Source organism: Schistocerca americana, chromosome 1 (assembly GCF_021461395.2).
Source record: "Schistocerca americana isolate TAMUIC-IGC-003095 chromosome 1, iqSchAmer2.1, whole genome shotgun sequence".
Lineage (NCBI taxonomy): Eukaryota > Metazoa > Arthropoda > Insecta > Orthoptera > Acrididae > Schistocerca > Schistocerca americana.
The window spans coordinates 1047147811-1047165710 of NC_060119.1; the positions used below are offsets into that span (position 1 = coordinate 1047147811).

The 17900-nt window shown below is 42.5% G+C and overlaps 1 protein-coding gene across 2 annotated transcripts in view; it reads left to right on the forward strand.

The window, feature by feature from the left end:
* LOC124617025 (moesin/ezrin/radixin homolog 1) overlaps positions 1-17900 on the forward strand; it is a 90374-nt gene that overhangs the window by 11971 nt on the left and 60503 nt on the right. The window contains exon 1 of one of the 2 annotated variants that reach the window (XM_047145232.1): positions 765-887. The exons of the other annotated variant lie outside the window; for it this stretch is intronic. Coding sequence (XP_047001188.1) covers positions 867-887 — 21 coding nt within the window. The 5' untranslated portion in view covers positions 765-866. Of the gene's footprint in view, positions 1-764; positions 888-17900 lie in introns of those variants that run through there. 2 annotated transcript variants of the gene reach the window in all.

Genomic DNA, 17900 nt, shown 5'->3' on the forward strand with positions numbered 1-17900 from the left:
AGGAAATCTTCGGATTATAGGACAAGTAGAAGTTGGAAACAATACGGAAATCAAACTAGTTTGTGGGCTTGTGCTGAAAGTTTTTCCAGCAGGTAAATACTGAAATTCTGCAGCAGCAAAATGTTGAATGCAGTGTTCAAAGTTGTCGAATTTTGAATTTAAACTTCGTAACAAGGGCACTGCTGCTAAAGATTTTTCTGTAAGAAACGTTCATTAACACTTGTGTGGTTGAACATACTGTGAATACCAAGTGAAGCAGACGGTTTTTGATTTTTAGTCAGTGAATTGTAGAGTTAAAGAAAAACAGATCTCTTGTCAGTGACATATACGTGCCTGAAACATAAGTAAACAATTATGGAAAGACGTCCGGGACTCAGTACGTGAAAGAGGCAGAATACTTCACTCGTTCTTACTATGTATGAATCTCGGTATGTTACCTTCATTTACCATTCCTGTTGCGGTCTCGTTTCCTGTAACTACGAACATTTTGCAGTTTCAATTGTACGTACATTTGAAGTGCCTTAAAGTTATTTCTGGTATCGGATCAAGAATCCATTTCAGTTATAGGGTAAAAAATTGTCTCATTGCTGCCAAATGTACAGCATAGGACTCCCCACCTCGCATTTTTTGGAGCGAGGGCTTCGAGAAGGCGTAACAGGTGGTTGTCGCGCTTCAAAAACGATGAAGTCACGCCACAGCTATGTCGCTATTGGCCAACGTCGCTGGGGCAGTTTTCTATTGGTGGAGCGGACGAAGCAAGGTCAGTCTCTTCCCGCGCCTGTGCACCCGGTTGATGTTCGGGTGGAGTTCTTGCTCAGTTCTGGCCGAGCTTGTCTTCTGTGTGCACGTCTGAGTTCTAGAAAAACATGGTTGCCGGCGGAAAAGTGGTAAGCCATGTTTGCAGAAAGTTCATTTTTTCTCTCTCTCTCTCTCTCTCTCTCTCTCTCTCTCTCTCTCTCTCTCTCTCTCTCGTGTGTGTGTGTGTGTGTGTGTGTGTGTGTGTGTGTGTGTGTGTGTGTGTAGGGGAAAAGGGGGCGGGGCATCTCAAGTTTTTGCCGAACAATTAACAACGTCGTTGGTTTTCCTAGTTAGACTTGAGTTGCGAAGAATACCTTAAATAGTACAAAATAATTTCTCCTACTTTCATTGTTATCAGTCATTAGGCATCTACTACCAGATAGCGCGAAGCCTTCTCCGGACTACTGTATGCGTTATGAACGCTCTTTAGCTGTGCGTAACCATGTTGCACACAGTACGTGGGAGTTCCACAGTAATCAATTTTCTGGGCTCGTATCCTATTTCCGCAGTAAAAATTTACTGACAGCCTTTTAATTTTCCAGGTCCGTTACCTGGACGAAGAATTTAGACTTAAGTTTTGTTATAAGCTTCCATTGTTAAATACGAAATGGAGATGTTGCCCACATCATCGTGCACCAATTATGTAATTGGTCAGACTTGGGGATACGTTGGTGTCAAATACTGTAATTTTCTTTTCAGAACTTGTCATGTGTCGCTCTTCAATACCAGACATCGAAAACAGAGCTTTAAAATTTTGATTAACGGTAGGAAACACATCAGTTACTGTGTTCTGATTAGGACATAGTTCTTGAAAGGTTACTGTTTACTGGGGTTGTGGAAGTCTGTCTAGAGCATTAATTCTGTTCAAACATACAGTTCTGCTTGCTGAGAAGTAAGTTATTCCGATAAACCTTTGCAGCGTTATTTTCAAAGTTTCTTGGGAGCTAATTTCAGGGAATGCATGGCACTTTAAATCTCGTAACGTCATAGGAAAAGAACAGAAACTTCCCGCTAGATTCCTTGCTGTATACTTTTTTCGAAAACATACTTTCCCAGACGAACGAGGTTGACATGTGTTAAAAATAGGGGCAGATCGCGTGTGGGGTGTGCCATTATAGGCATAAAACTAACGTTAACCGTCATTCATTGGTAAAGTCATGTGGTTGAGTAATACTTCAGGATTCAAAGCATTATTCATCTTACGTAAAACGTGGTCGAGGTCGTCGTATGAGGTAACGAGGTCTAGGTTCAGACGCGACACATGACGTCATTAGGAACGGCGAGCTACGAGAGGAGCACAAAGAAACTCGACGTGATCCGAAGAATTCCAGCTGTTGCCAGGTGATGGCTGGAGCCGCTTGTTGCGTTACCAGAGAATAAAATTTTAAGGGACGTTATTCAGTTCGTGTCAAAATATTACTGTCGCAGTTGTTTCTTATTTGAACCTAATCCTGATGCAGGTCATGATCACAATCTCGATTGGTGGGCTTCACTTTGCAAGTGGTTCTGTGAGACTTAATTTTTGTGGTGTTGCTGCATAATTAAACTTGCACGTTACTGAACTTCAGTGCACTACTTCAGCGCTATCGTTTTCGTCTTGGTGGCACTCTTTTAAATAGGGGTAAATAGCCTTGGAGTGGAGCACTGTTCTGGATATTGGTGGGAATTTGAACCTGGTGGTTGCAGTGCGCAGTGTTTCCATTGACGTGAGACCCATTAACTGACGTGGACAGAATGAAGTACAATCCTCTACACTGGAAGGGAAACGGCAAATTTAATGCCAGTCATAAAAACAAGACCCTCACGGATCAGAAGTGTGCCAACTTATTCACTAGTTTCTCTTTAATTGCAACGTGACTGTTCCGAGAAGACTGGGATTTCGGAGTATAACAGAAGTGTACGTAGTATTATAACAGTAATCTGATTTTCGAAATATAGTGTATGCTGAAAGATCAGACGAGTAAATTGGATAACAGATGAGGTAGGACTGAATCAAACCAAGACGACACGAAATTTATGGAACAACTTCACTAAATGAAGGATTGGTTAAAAGATCACATGCTGAGGCAACACGGAATAGTCTGTTTGGTAACGAAAGTGTGGAACGTAAAAATTATAAAGATGCACCTAGACATGAATACTCCACAGGTTCAGATGGATGAAGAGAGCGTAATTAATCAAAGATGAAGATGCTTTACACAGAATATACCATCTTGGAGAGTTCAGTAAAACACTGTGGACTGAAACCAAGACAACAAAATTGTAGACACTGTAAAGGAGCAAAGGCTTGACTGCAGTAAGTAGATTCTGACGGTTCCACATGCAGCCAGTATGTAAAGGAGAGATTCACAGCGATGGTCTAGACTTTCTGAAACAAAATATATGGTCATGTAGGTTAAGATCTCAGGTATCGCAGCCGATCACACTGGTGGGCCCTCGTTTACGAGTAATTGAACAACAGTTTAGGAATTTTGCGTGCTGCATGGTAACGTTAAACAACAGTCTGGTTCCTATAGTGTATATGATAATAGCGTCACATGCAGGACTAGTCGTTTCGAATCTCGTCAGGGCCAGCAAGATTTTTCATTTTAAAGCTTTATCAAAATTACTTTCACCATTATTTTTATTCAGTTAATTGGTTTAAATGTAATTTATTTATATTCCTTTGTCACATTATTTTAATCGCCCTATGAACTTCATTTGTTTAAATTTTTTTACCGCTCTTTTTCCAGTCAGAATTTTTGTGAATATGAATGTAGCCATATTTATCTATTGTAATATTACATTATTCGAAAATTCCGATCTATCAATTACAAGACAAAATAATCTGTAGACCTTTCATTACCAGATGTTCAATTTTTTACATGGTAATTGTTGTACAAATATTTAAGACAACCGAAAAACCTATTGTACAATGGGCAAAATAACTCGGATGAAGATACAAATGAAAGAATGGTTTATAAGTAAAACGAAATTCGAGCAAAATGAGAAATACGTATAATGAACGCAATAACGTGGACGAAAGAACAGTGATAAAACAAAATTACTTCGTAATTAATATGCAAAATTAATTAAAAACGTACGAACAAAGATTTCAAGTAGAAACATAGCAAAAAAAGAAAGCAAATGAACTTGGTATTACTATTAAAGTTGTGACATAGGAATGGAAATAAATTATTTCATTTCAATCAATTTTTTGAATAAAATGATCAGACTTAAAAATAAAATAGTTTACTGCACCTGATCACTCGATCGCATGACCTACATGTGAAGCAATTATCCTATCCATTACACCACGGAACCAGACTGTATAGCCCAACTTTTTAATGTTGTTGAGAAGCACGCAAAATTCCGAATTTTTTCGTCAATTACTCGGAAACTAGGGCCACCAGGGTGAACGGGTGCAGTGTGCGATACGTGGTATCCTAACCTACATAATCATATAGACGGTTTCAAGTCGATCCTACCACCGCAGACCTCTCCTTAGTAAGACTGTAGTAGGGAGTAATAGTAGTAGTAATAGTATGGAATATTCCATCAAATTTACATGATTAAGAACTCTTTGCAAGCTCTAGAAGGGTAAAGTTGGTTTAGTATGTGTGATATCCAGCTGTATTTAAAGCAAGTTTCCTTATTGCTTCCAAGTATTGGACAGCGCCGAAAAGCTGCGACCAGTTAATATTAACATAAACTATTGCAAAGGGAGAAAGTCGTTTCGTTAACTGTTTCTTCAGTAACTGTATTGTTACTAACATTCTGTCTTCTGAGGTGCTAGTTTGCCCCCAACAGCCTTGGCTGAGCGAAACACAAAGGAAAACATGAAGGTATCCTGCGAAGATGAGAATTCTTGGAAGGGCATTTCGCATGTTTTTCTCAACGTTGTCAAGTGAAGGCCGACGGCTAGAAGGCATCCATCTGTGCCGCATTCGGATGAGTTAAACAGCCACTTAATATACTAGTCTTAACAAAACGTTTGTACTTCTCGTCGCAGGTGAAAATGTTAGTGCCGATTGTCGTGCATTGAAACAGCTGCCAAATCAGTTCCGTACGATATACAGATGTCTCTTATCTGCAGCAGTTCGGACTACAAGTCACGTCATAAAATGCCTTTGAGCTGAAGTTAATTCATGGACCAAAGATGGAGCCGCCTTACTGTTTGTCCGTGCGTCGTATGACTGCTTCCGCCTGACGTCCTTAAGCAGCTTGCGTAAGAACATAGCTTCGACGGTGTGGATAATTCCCCAGTGTCGAAAGAGATCCTCAACGTCCTTAGTCAGACTGCTTTGACTCTGAACCGAGTAAACTCTCTAGTTTTGCCGTGCGGCGAAAGCAGTTTTCGAAAGCGGTCGTTTTAACCACCGTCTTCCTAACTAATAATAATGCCACGGAACTAATTCTAAGAAAGAAGGTATGAAGATGGTGCTCAGGGATCACTGAGAAAAGGCAGTGCTAGAAAAAACTTCAGCGATTAATTGTGCGCCTCCGGGTGTCTTCATATGATTCTGTTCTGTACTGGGTTCAAGGACTCCAGCAAGAATAAAGTATTTATATATTTTTTGTGAAAGCCAAAACCGCTTGATTTTAAGACCTTTATTGCAATTACTAGTTTCGTTGACAATTTGAGACCAGTGTAAATACGAGGGTTGGAACGTCAATAGTGGCAACTATTTACAGCTCGTACGAAATAGATCCTCCCCCCATGGACCTTGCCGTTGGTGGGGAGGCTTGCGTGCCTCAACGATACAGATAGCCGTACCGTAGGTGCAACCACAACGGAGGGGTATCTGTTGAGAGGCCAGACAAACGTGTGGTTCCTGAAGAGGTGCAGCAGCCTTTTCAGTAGTTGCAGGGGCAACAGTCTGGATGATTGACTGATCTGGCCTTGTTACATTAACCAAAACAGCCTTGCTGTTGTGGTACTGCGAACGGCTGAAAGCAAAGGGGAAACTACAGCCGTAATTTTTCCCGAGGGCATGCAGCTTTACTGTATGGTTCAATGATGATGGCATCCTCTTGGGTAAAATATTCCGGAGGTAAAATAGTCCCCCATTCGGATCTCCGGGCGGGGACTACTCAAGAGGACGTCGTTATCAGGAGAAATAAAACTGGCATTCTACGGATCGGAGCGTGGAATGTCAGATCCCTTAATTGGGCAGGTAGATCAGTAAATTTAAAAAGGGAAATGGATAGGTTAAAGTTAGATATAGTGGGAATCAGTGAAGTTCGGTGGCAGGAGGAACAAGACTTCTGGTCAGGTGAATACAGGTTTATAAATACAAAATCAAATAGGGGTAATGCAGGAGTAGGTTTAATAATGAATAAAAAAATAGGAGTGCGGGTAAGCTACTACAATCAGCATAGTGAACGTATTACAGTGGCAAAGACACGAAGCCCATGCCTACTACAGCAGTACAAGTTTATATGCCAACTAGCTCTGCAGATGACGAAGAAATTGAAGAAATGTATGATGAGATAAAAGAAGTTATTCAGGTATTGAAGGGAGACGAAAATTTAAGTCATGGGTGACTGGAATTCGGCAGTAGGAAAATGGAGAGAAGGAAACATAGTAGGTGAATATGGATTGGGGCTAAGAAATGAAAGAGGAAGCCGTCTGTTAGAATTTTGCACAGAGCATAACTTAATAATAGCTAACACTTAGTTCAAGAATCATAAAAGAAGGTTGTATACATGGAAGAATCCTGGAGATACTACAAGGTATCAGATTATATAATGGTAAGACAGAGGTTTAGGAACCAGGTTTTAAATTGCAAGACATTTCCAGGAGCAGATGTGGACTCTGACCACGATCTATTGGTTATTAACTGTAGATTAAAACTGAAGAAATTGCAAAAAGGTGGGAATTTAAGGAGATGGGACCTGGACAAACTGACTAAACCAGAGGTTGTACAGAGTTTCAGGGACAGCATAAGGGAACAATTGAAATGAATGGGGGAAATAAATACAGTAGAAGAAGAATGGGTAGCTTTGAGGGATGAAGTAGTGAAGGCAGCAGAGGATCAAGTAGGTAAAAAGACGAAGGCTAGTAGAAACCATTGGGTAACAGAAATATTGAATTTAATTGATGAAAGGAGAAAACATAAAAATGCAGTAAATGAAGCAGGCAAAAAGGAATACAAACGTCTCAAAAACGAGATCGACAGGAAGTGCAAAATGGCTAAGCAGGGATGGCTAGAGGACAAATGTAAGGATGTAGAGGCTTGTCTCACTAGGGATAAGATAGATACTGCCTACAGGAAAATTAAAGAGACCTTTGGAGAAAAGAGAGCCACTTGTATGAATATCAAGAGCTCAGATGGAAACCCAGTTGTAAGCAAAGAGGGGAAAGCAGAAAGGTGGAAGGAGTATATAGAGGGTCTATACAAGGCCAATGTACTTGAGAACAATATTATGGAAATGGAATAGGATGTAGATGAAGATGAAATGGGAGATACGATACTGCGTGAAGAGTTTGACAGAGCACTGAAAAACCTGAGTCGAAACAAGGCCCCTGGAGTAGACAACATTCCATTAGAACTATTGACGGCCTTCGGAGAGCCAGTCCTGACAAAACTCTACCATCTGGTGAGCAAGATGTACGAGACATGCGAAATACCCTCAGACTTCAAGAAGAATATAATAATTCCAATCCCAAAGAAAGCAGGTGTTGACAGATGTGAAAATTACCGAACTATCAGTTTAATAAGCCACAGCTGCAAAATACTAACGCGAATTATTTACAGACGAATGGAAAAACTGGTAGAAGCCGACCTTGGGGAAGATCAGTTTGGATTCCGTAGAAATACTGGAACACGTGAGGCAATACTGACCTTACGACTTATCTTAGAAGAAAGATTAAGGAAAGGTAAACCTACGTTTCTAGTATTTGTAGACTTAGATGAAGCTTTTGACAATGTTGACTGGAATACTATCTTTCAAATTCTAAAGGTGGCAGGGGTAAAATACAGGAAGCGAAAGGCTATTTACAACTTGTACAGAAACCAGATGGCAGTTATGAGTCGAGGGGCATGAAAGGGAAGCAGTGGTTGGGAAGGGAGTGAGACAGGGTTGTAGTCTCTCCCCGATGTTATTCAGCCTGTATATTGACCAAGCAGTAAAGAAAACAAAAGTTCGGAGTAGGTATTAAAATCCAGGGAGAAGAAATAAAAACTTTGAGGTTCGCCGATGACATTGTAATTCTGTCAGAGACAGCAAAGGACTTGGAAGGGCAGTTGAACGGAATGGACAGTGTCTTGAAAGGAGGATATAAGATGAACATCAACAAAAGCAAAACGAGGATAATGGAATGTAGTCGAATTAGGTCGAGTGATGCTGAGGGAATTAGATTAGGAAATGAGACACTTAAAGAAGTAAAGGAGTTTTGCTATTTGGGGAGCAAAATAGCTGATGATGGTCGAAGTAGAGAGGATATAAAATGTAGACTGGCAATGGCAAGGAAAGCGTTTCTGAAGAACAGAAATTTGTTAACATCGATTATAGATTTACGTGTCAGGAAGTCATTTCTGAAAGTATTTGTATGGATTGTAGCCATGTATGGAAGTGTAACGTGGACTATAAATAGTTTGGACAAGAAGAGAGTAGAAGCTTTCGAAATGTGGTGCTACAGAAGAATGTTGAAGATCAGGTGGGTAAGTTAGTGGCACAAATTGACTAGAAGAAGGGATCGGTTGGTAGGACATGTTCTGAGGCATCAAGGGATCACCAATTTAGTATTGGAGGGCAGCGTGGAGGGTAAAAATCGTAGGGGGAGACCAAGAGATGAATACACTAAGCAGATTCAGAAGGATGTAGGTTGCAGTAGGTACTGAGAGATGGAGCTTGCACAGGATAGATTAGCATGAAGAGCTGCATCAAACCAGTCTCAGGACTGAAGACCACAACACACGAAATAGATACGTGTTTCTAAATTTTACTGATATTCCGAGTAGTCAACAGAATTGTGTATATCCCGTGGCTGCGATGTGGAAGTCGTAGGATACTCTTAGTAGTGCCAGTTGCGTAGACAGTTCGAGCGGCGCGGTCTATTGCCCGACGAATTTGCAGCAGTTCTGAAGCGAATGCCGTGAAGTGTTTCCTTCCGTTTAGAAATAGAGTTGAACACATGAGGGCTTACGTCAGGGGATTGCAGTAGGTGGTATAGCACTTAGCAGCCCCATCAGTCCAACAAATCAGTAACAGCTTGCACTGTACGTGCTTGATCATTGTCCTGAAAAATGGTCAGGTCCTGCACAAAGTGTCATCACTTCTGTTTCTGTGCTGTTCATTTTTGGAACACAACCTATGACCAGCTTAGAGACAGAAGTGAAGGTACTTTCTGCAGGACCTGACCGTCATGCTAAAGCACGTATTGTGCAAGCTGTTACTGATGTGTTGGACTGATGGGGCTGCTAAGTGCTGAACCACCTACTGCACTCCCCTGACGTAAACCCTCGTGACTTCAACTCGATTTCTAAACTGAAGTAAATACTTCACGGTATTCGCTTCAGAACCACTATAAATTCGTCTGGCAATAGACCGCGCCGCTCGAACTGTCTACGCAACTGGCACTGCTAAGAGTATCCTAAGACGTCTACATCGTTGGCAGCGGGCTATACACAATTCTAGTGACTACTTTGAAGGTCAGTAGAATTTTGAAACGTGTATCTATTTTGTACCAGCTGTAAATAAATAGTTGCCACTATTAAAGTTCCAACCTTCGTACATTACACTCCATACTTCATGCTCAATGTCGACACAGGTATGTGAACATTAACGCAAAGCGTTACGCCAAGCTGAAGATAACAGCACGATTTTGTCGAAACTAGTAATTGGAATAAGTCTTAAAATCGAGCGGTCTTGGCTTTCGCAAAATGCAGATCGCCCCAACAAAATGCGGAAGTTGATACTAGGCCTATATAAGGCTGAAGTACTGTTGGTGTCGCACCGCTATAGCAGGTGTTATTAGGTGAAACACATTCTCTCAGCGTTTTCCAGTTCTGGTGAATGAGATGGCTGACGAGATCTTAATAAACTTAGTGCCGGATCCCGAGCTTTGGTCAGATTGAAACGTCCTACCTTTATTTGGGTTTGCGATGTCATAATTTCGATGTACCCTACACTGCCGCAGAATTTTGGCGTTTGAACTCCGAAACTATCCCGGTATTTCATTCGATGAGTATAGTCAAGGCAATATTTGGCGACAGCTAGTTATCTTGGTCGTAAGTATCCCTCAAGCTAGGCATGCCACGTTGGCACGGAATAGAGGCACTGAGTGAGGCAAGTGGGAATAGATTGTCACGAATCGCTGGTGACATGCAATACGCAGTCACCGGAAGTGAGCGGACATCGAGTCGGGTGTTTAATGAGAACGAGTAACTGTCTGCTGAAAGTTAACGATATATACACGCAAGATAATGTGCGCAACAGATTGACATCATGGATGACTGAAGGCTAAATGTGAAAAAGACTGTTAAGGTGGATGAATGTTCCTACCTAGGAAGTGTAATGAGGAAGGAAAATGTAAGAATGACGTAATCGCAATAATTGTGAGAAGCAGGAGGTTTTTAAAGATACATTTGCTAACGTCCAGAACAGGAGATATTTCAAATCTTTAAAAAGTGATGTTAAAAGACTAGGTAAAAGTCTTTGATGGAGTAAGAAATGGGGGCTTCCTTCGAGAAACAATTACTAACAAAGAATTTCATGAAATAGGGAAAATAGTTTGGAGTCGTTGCTGAAAAGTAGTTGAAGGGGTGGGGGAAGAAAAGAATTGCAGCAGCAGGGCTAGGTAAATGTATGACGCAGATATTCGATGATTTGGAGTAAAACTGTTAAATTGAAAATGAGACATCGAGCGATATGAATAGAAAACGGCATTAGACCAAACTTCAGGTTGATGAGAGAAGCAACCATCTGGCAGTTGCGGCAACATGTAACGTACGAGTCTGTCCACGATGTACCAAGCGTTAGCAGCTTAAGGTTTGGACTGTGGTGTGAGTTACTCGTATCGCGCAAGTGGTGTACTGAAGCGTAGGCCTTCAGGAATTTATTAGTCATAAATCTTTGAAGCCTTTATCTCCTGGCAGTGTTCAGTTACGTCACAGATTAGTCCTCAACACGCTATATCTAAGAGATGAGGAATGCCGACGAACCTGTGAACACTGTTATAGGAATGCTGAAAGTGTATTGCAGAATCGAATTTCAAAATTCCATTCTACCTAGTTGCATCTTCAAAAGATGTCGCACTTTCAGTGCCTTGAAACCTTGCTACTGCGACGAAGTTTATGAACGTACACAGTTTAAACAGTATACCTATTATCCCCTGAAAGTTCAGATTAACTATCTACCATAGCTTTGCAGTATCACGGATGTCTGTAGTATAGCCCGGGAACACAGCCGATATGCTGGAAATAAGACGCGAAAGCTATTAAATTAGAGCGAGGTAAGAACAGATCGATAGGCCTTTGGTCCTGAATCATGTAGGGTGGGGTATGTTAAGATAATTTGGCAGCATTTTCAAGCAAACATGGTTTTATTAAAGCAAAATAACAATGTTGCAGCCATTTTTATTAACTACATACGAGTCACATTGTGTAAATATAACTCTTCTTATTATTGCTACTGTTAATAGTTGTACATAACCTTGAAGCATAAATGCCGGCCTCGGTGGTCTCGCGGTTCTAGGCGCGCAGTCCGGAACCGTGCGACTGCTACGGTCGTAGGTTCGAATCCTGCCTCGGGCATGGATGTGTGTGATGTCCTTAGGTTAGTTAGGTTTAAGTAGTTCTAAGTTCTAGGGGACTGATGACAACAGCTGTTAAGTCCCATAGTGCTCGGAGCCATTTTTTAAGCATAAATCGGAAGGTAATTTTGAAACAGGTAAGGCTATTTTGCAGTAGTGGTCAGTTCATTCACCGTACTGCATCAGTCATCTTAAGAACGTTAACAAGTCAACAACGTAAACAGCTTCCTTAGGTTGTTTTTGGCAGCTGTTGTGGTAAGGAATAAAGCAAGAAAAACCTTGTCCTTACTGAACCTGCTTTTTTCTTCGCATCAATTCTGTGTGAAGTACTGTGTTCCAATAATATTTGCTACAAATACACTCCTGGAAATTGAAATAAGAACACCGTGAATTCATTGTCCCAGGAAGGGGAAACTTTGACACATTCCTGGGGTCAGATACATCACATGATCACACTGACAGAACCACAGGCACATAGACACAGGCAACAGAGCATGCACAATGTCGGCACTAGTACAGTGTATATCCACCTTTCGCAGCAATGCAGGCTGCTATTCTCCCATGGAGACGATCGTAGAGATGCTGGATGTAGTCCTGTGGAACGGCTTGCCATGCCATTTCCACCTGGCGCCTCAGTTGGACCAGCGTTCGTGCTGGACGTGCAGACCGCGTGAGACGACGTGTCATCCAGTCCCAAACATGCTCAATGGGGGACAGATCCGGAGATCTTGCTGGCCAGGGTAGTTGACTTACACCTTCTAGAGCACGTTGGGTGGCACGGGATACATGCGGACGTGCATTGTCCTGTTGGAACAGAAAGTTCCCTTGCCGGTCTAGGAGTGGTAGAACGATGGGTTCGATGACGGTTTGGATGTACCGTGCACTATTCAGTGTCCCCTCGACGATCACCAGTGGTGTACGGCCAGTGTAGGAGATCGCTCCCCACACCATGATGCCGCGTGTTGGCCCTGTGCGCCTCGGTCGTATGCAGTCCTGATTGTGGCGCTCACCTGCACGGCGCCAAACACGCATTGGCACCAAGGCAGAAGCGACTCTCATCGCTGAAGACGACACGTCTCCATTCGTCCCTCCATTCACGCCTGTCGCGACACCCACTGGAGGCGGGCTGCACGATGTTGGGGCGTGAGCGGAAGACGGCCTAACGGTGTGCGGGACCGTAGCCCAGCTTCATGGAGACGGTTGCGAATGGTCCTCGCCGATACCCCAGGAGCAACAGTGTCCCTAATTTGCTGGGAAGTGGCGGTGCGGTCCCCTACGGCACTGCGTAGGATCCTACGGTCTTGGCGTGCATCCGTGCGTCGCTGCGGTCTGGTCCCAGGTCGACGGGCACGTGCACCTTCCGCCGACCACTGGCGACAACATCGATGTACTGTGGAGACCTCACGCCCCATGTGTTGAGCAATTCGGCGGTACGTCCACCCGGCCTCCCGCATGCCCACTATACGCCCTCGCTCAAAGTCCGTCAACTGCACATACGGTTCACGTCCACGCTGTCGCGGCATGCTACCAGTGTTAAAGACTGCGATGGAGCTCCGTATGCCACGGCAAACTGGCTGACACTGACGGCGGCGGTGCACAAATGCTGCGCAGCTAGCGCCATTCGACGGCCAACACCGCGGTTCCTGGTGTGTCCGCTGTGCCGTGCGTGTGATCATTGCTTGTACAGCCCTTTCGCAGTGTCCGGAGCAAGTATGGTGGGTCTGACACACCGGTGTCAATGTGTTCTTTTTTCCATTTCCAGGAGTGTATCTTGCAGAAAGGTGTGGAACTGACGTAAGAGCAACGTTGACAGTAGTCCAAATGAGTAAAATGAGGTAAGTCAGTGTCATGACGCTATGCGTTGACTTCCTAAGATCCCTGTCGTCACATTTCACAAAAAAATTATGTATCAGTATAGATCTCACAGTACTTTCTGTGTACAAATAAAATGTACATTGCTTGCGTATTCCACACCTAAAATGGATTCACAACTATAAAGGAAACATCCACCTTGAAATGTGCCACACGACAGTTAGAAACACGTTTCGTCGGCGCGTACTTGCGACTTCGGGGGAGCGCAGCTATAGTGTTAGTCGAGAATACATTATCATCCCATCTGTTGGCAAAATCATGAAACACTGCATTAAATGGGAACATCGCAGCTAATTTATAACAAAATGCTCCAAAATTACCTATACTGCAATATTACCTTACCCTGCTCTATACATGCCCCACCCTCCCCCCCATGGACCTTGCTGTTGGTGGGAAGGCTTGCGTGCGTCAGCGATACAGATAGCCGTACCGTAGGTGCAATCACGACGGAGGGGTATCTGTTGAGAGGCCAGACATACGCATGGTTCCTGAAGAAGAGCAGCAGCCTTTTCAGCAGTTGCAGGGGCAACAGTCTGGGTAATTGACTGATCTGGCCTAGTAACATCAACCAAAACGGCCTAGCTGTGCAGGTATTGCGAACGGATGAAAACAACGGGAAACTACAGCCGTAATTTTTCCCGAGGGCATGCAGCTCTACTGTGTGGTTTAATGATAGGTAAAATATTCCGGAGGTAAAAAAGTTCCCCATTCGGATCTCTGGGCGGTGTTGCTAAGAACGACGCTGTAATCAGGAGAAAGAAAACTGGCGGTCTACCGATCGAGCGTGGAATTTCAGATCCCTTAATCAGACATGTAGGTCAGAAAATTTAAGAAGGGACAGTTACAGTGGGAATTACTGAAGTTGGGTGGCAGAAGGAACGGGACCTCTGGTCAGGTGAATACAAGATTATAAATGCAAAATCAGATAGGGGTAATGCAGGAGTAGGATTAATCATGCATAAAAAATAGGAACGCAGATAATCTACTACGAACAGCATAGTGAAAGAATTATTGTAGCCAAGATAGACGCAAAGGCCACACCTACCACAGTGGTAAAGGTTTATATGCCAGCTAGCTCTGCGAAAAAAAAGATTGAAGAAATGTATGATGCTATAAAAGAAATTATTCAGATAGTTAAGGGAGACGAAAGTTTTTCATGGTGATTGGAACTCCATAGTAGGAAATGGGAGATGGACTGTGAAGGAAAAGAATGCAGGAGGGAGCTGCCTGCTAGAATTTTGCACAGAGCATAATTTAATTATAGCTAACACTTCATTCAAGAATTATGAAAGGAAGGTTGTGTACGTGGAAGAGACCTGGTCACCGGAAGGATTCAGGTTGATTATATAATGGTAACACAGATTTAAAAACCAGGTTTTAAATTGTAAGACATAACCAGGGGCAAATGTGGACTCTGACCACAATTAATTGGTTTATGAATTGTAGATTGAAACTGACAAAACTGCAGAAATCAAAGAATTTAAGGAGATGGTATTTGGATAAAGCAAAAGAACCAGAGGTTGTAGAGTTTCAGAAGGAGCATTAGGGAATGAGTGACAACAGGGGAAACGAACACAGTAGAAGAAGAATGAGTAGCTTTGATTTAATAGTGAAGGCAGCAGATGGTAAAGTAGGTAAAAAGACTGGGTCCAATAGACATCCTTTGTAGACACAAGATACATTGAATATAAAAATGCAGTAAATGAATCATGCAAAAGGGAATACAAACGTCTCAAAAATGAGACAGTAAGTGCAAAGTGGCTAAGCAGGAATGGCTAGAGGACAAATGTAAGGATTTAGAAGCATATAACACTAGGGGTAAGGTAGATGCCACCTACAAGAAAATTAGAGATCTTTGAAGAAACCAGCCTTATGAATGTCAAGAGCGCAGATGGAAAACCAGTCCTAAGCAAAGAAGGGATGGCAGAAAGGTGTAAGGAGTACATAGAGGGTCTATACTCGAGGGCAGCATTATGAACATGGAAGAGGACGTAGATGCAGATGAAATGGGAGATGTGATAATGCGTGAAGAATTTGACAGCACTGAAGGATCAAGTCGAAACAAGGCTCCAAGAATATACAACATTCTGTTAGAACTGACAGCCTTGGGAGAGCCAGCTGTGACAAAACTCCTATCTGCTGAGCAATACCCTAAGGCTTCAAGAATAAGATAGTAATGCCAGTTTCAAAGAAAGCATGTGCTGACAGATGTGAAAATTACTGAAGTATCAGTTTAATATATCACGCTTGCAAAATACTAATACGAATTCTTTACAGAAGAATGGAAAAACTGGTAGAAACCGATCCTGGAAAAGATCAGTTTGGATTCTTGAGAAATGTAGGAACACTCGAGGCAATACTGATCCTAAGACTTCTCATACAAGGTAGGTTATGGAAAGGTAAACCTATATTTATAGCATTTATAGACTTACAGGAAGCTTTTGACAGTGTTGACTGGAATACTTTCAAATTCTAGTTGTGGCAGGGGTAAAATACAGGGAGCGAAAGGCTACTTACAATTTGTAGATAAACCAGATGGCAGTTACAAGAATTGAGGGGCACGAAAGGGAAGCAGTTGTTGAGAAGGGAGTGAGATAGGGTTGTAGCCTATCCTCGAAGTTATTCAGTCTGTATATTGAGCAAGCATTTAAAAAGAGAAATTTGGAGTAGGAATTAGTCCAGGGAGAAGAAATAAAAACTTTAGGGTTTTCCGATGCAACTGTAATTCCGTCAAGAGAATTTGAACGGACTGGACATTGTCTTGAAAGGGGGCTATAAGATGAACATCAAGAAAAGCGAAACGAGGATAATGGAATGTGGTAGAATTAAATCCGGTGATGCCGAGGGAATTAGATTAGGAAATGACACTAAAAGTAGTAGGTGAGTTTCGCTATTTGGGCAGCAAAATAACTGATAATGGTCGAAGTGGAAAGAATATAAAATGTAGACTGTCGATGGCAAGAAAAACATTTCTGAAGAAGAGAAATTTAATATAGAGTATAGATCGACCAAACAGCGAGGTCATTGGTCCCATCAGATGAGCGAGGAAAATCGGCTCTGCCATTTCAAAGGAACCATCCCGACATTTGCCTGAAGCGACTTAAGGAAATCACGGAAAATCTAAATCAGGATGATTGGATGCCGGTTTGAACTGTCGTCCTCCCGAATGCGAGTCCAGTGCGCTAACCACTGCTCCACATCACTCGGTGATTAGATGGGTAGATCACGTAACTAAGGTGGTACTGAATAGAATTGGGGAGAAGAGGAATTTGTGGCACAACTTAACTAGGAGGGATCGGTTGGTAGGACACATTCTAAGACATCAAGGGATCGCCAATGTACTAATGGAGTGAAGCGTGGAGTGTGAAATTTGGAGAATGAGACAAATGAATACAGTAAGTAGATTCAGAAGGATGTAGATTGTACTCGGCGATGAAGCTTGCACAGGATAGAGTAGCATTGAGAGCTGCATCAAACCAGTTTTTGGACTGAAGACACTGAACTCTTAAAGGATGTCATAGAGAATTGTAAGTCCGTAAATGTAAACAACGTAAAGGTCTGAAGACTAAAAACGTGGATGTTAACTACAAACATGATCAGTTTGTATAATGTTCTTGATTTCCACTCCGAGACGTGAAGAGCTGATATTAATGCAATGTCCATTGCTGAGCCAACTGCTATTCGAACAGTGCAAATCATGGTGCACCTAAGTATCCCAGGATCATGGAGACAGATCACCAAATGTCGTCGCACAGTAGTAAAATTTAGTTCTGCAAGTTACTATCTCGCCCCCCACCCCACCCCAACGAGTTATTGGCACATGGTAATAAAGACGGTTACAGAGACTGGGAATTGAGATATTCTCGAAATGTCTTCATTACTTCCTAGTTTCATTTATTCTTCCACAATAGGTGGAACGTTAGTCTGGTTAGAATCTCTTGATTTTAGCTTTATCTTTTCGCGAGATATACTTTGGAGGATGTAATACATTTGTTGACTCTTCAAAGAACGTACGCTCACTGAAGTTCAACATTAAACACAACCGTGATGCAGAAGGCCTCTCTTCCAGTTCCTTCCACTGGTGTTTCTGGATCTGTGACGCTTTGGTGCTTAAAATTAAGCTGCAACGAAACGCGCCGCCCTTCGTTGAACCTTCTCCATTTTCTCTATCAGTCTTGGCTGGTTTGGATCCCTGACTGAGAAGCAATATTAAAGCATTGGACGAACGAGTGTTCTGTAGGCTGTCTCCTTAGTTGTTGGATTACATTTCCTGAGGATTCTTCGAATGAATCTCTGGCATATACCTTACTTGCGATTAATTTTATGTGGTCGTTCCATTTGAAGTTGACCCGTGTACACACACTCGCACAACCACGGGTCTTTCTATATATTAGCAGTACGTTACACTTATTTATGTTGAGGGTCAATCGGCGCTCCTTGCACTAAGCGTCGATCTTCTGCAGTACTTATTGCAGTTCGCTACAATTTCCTA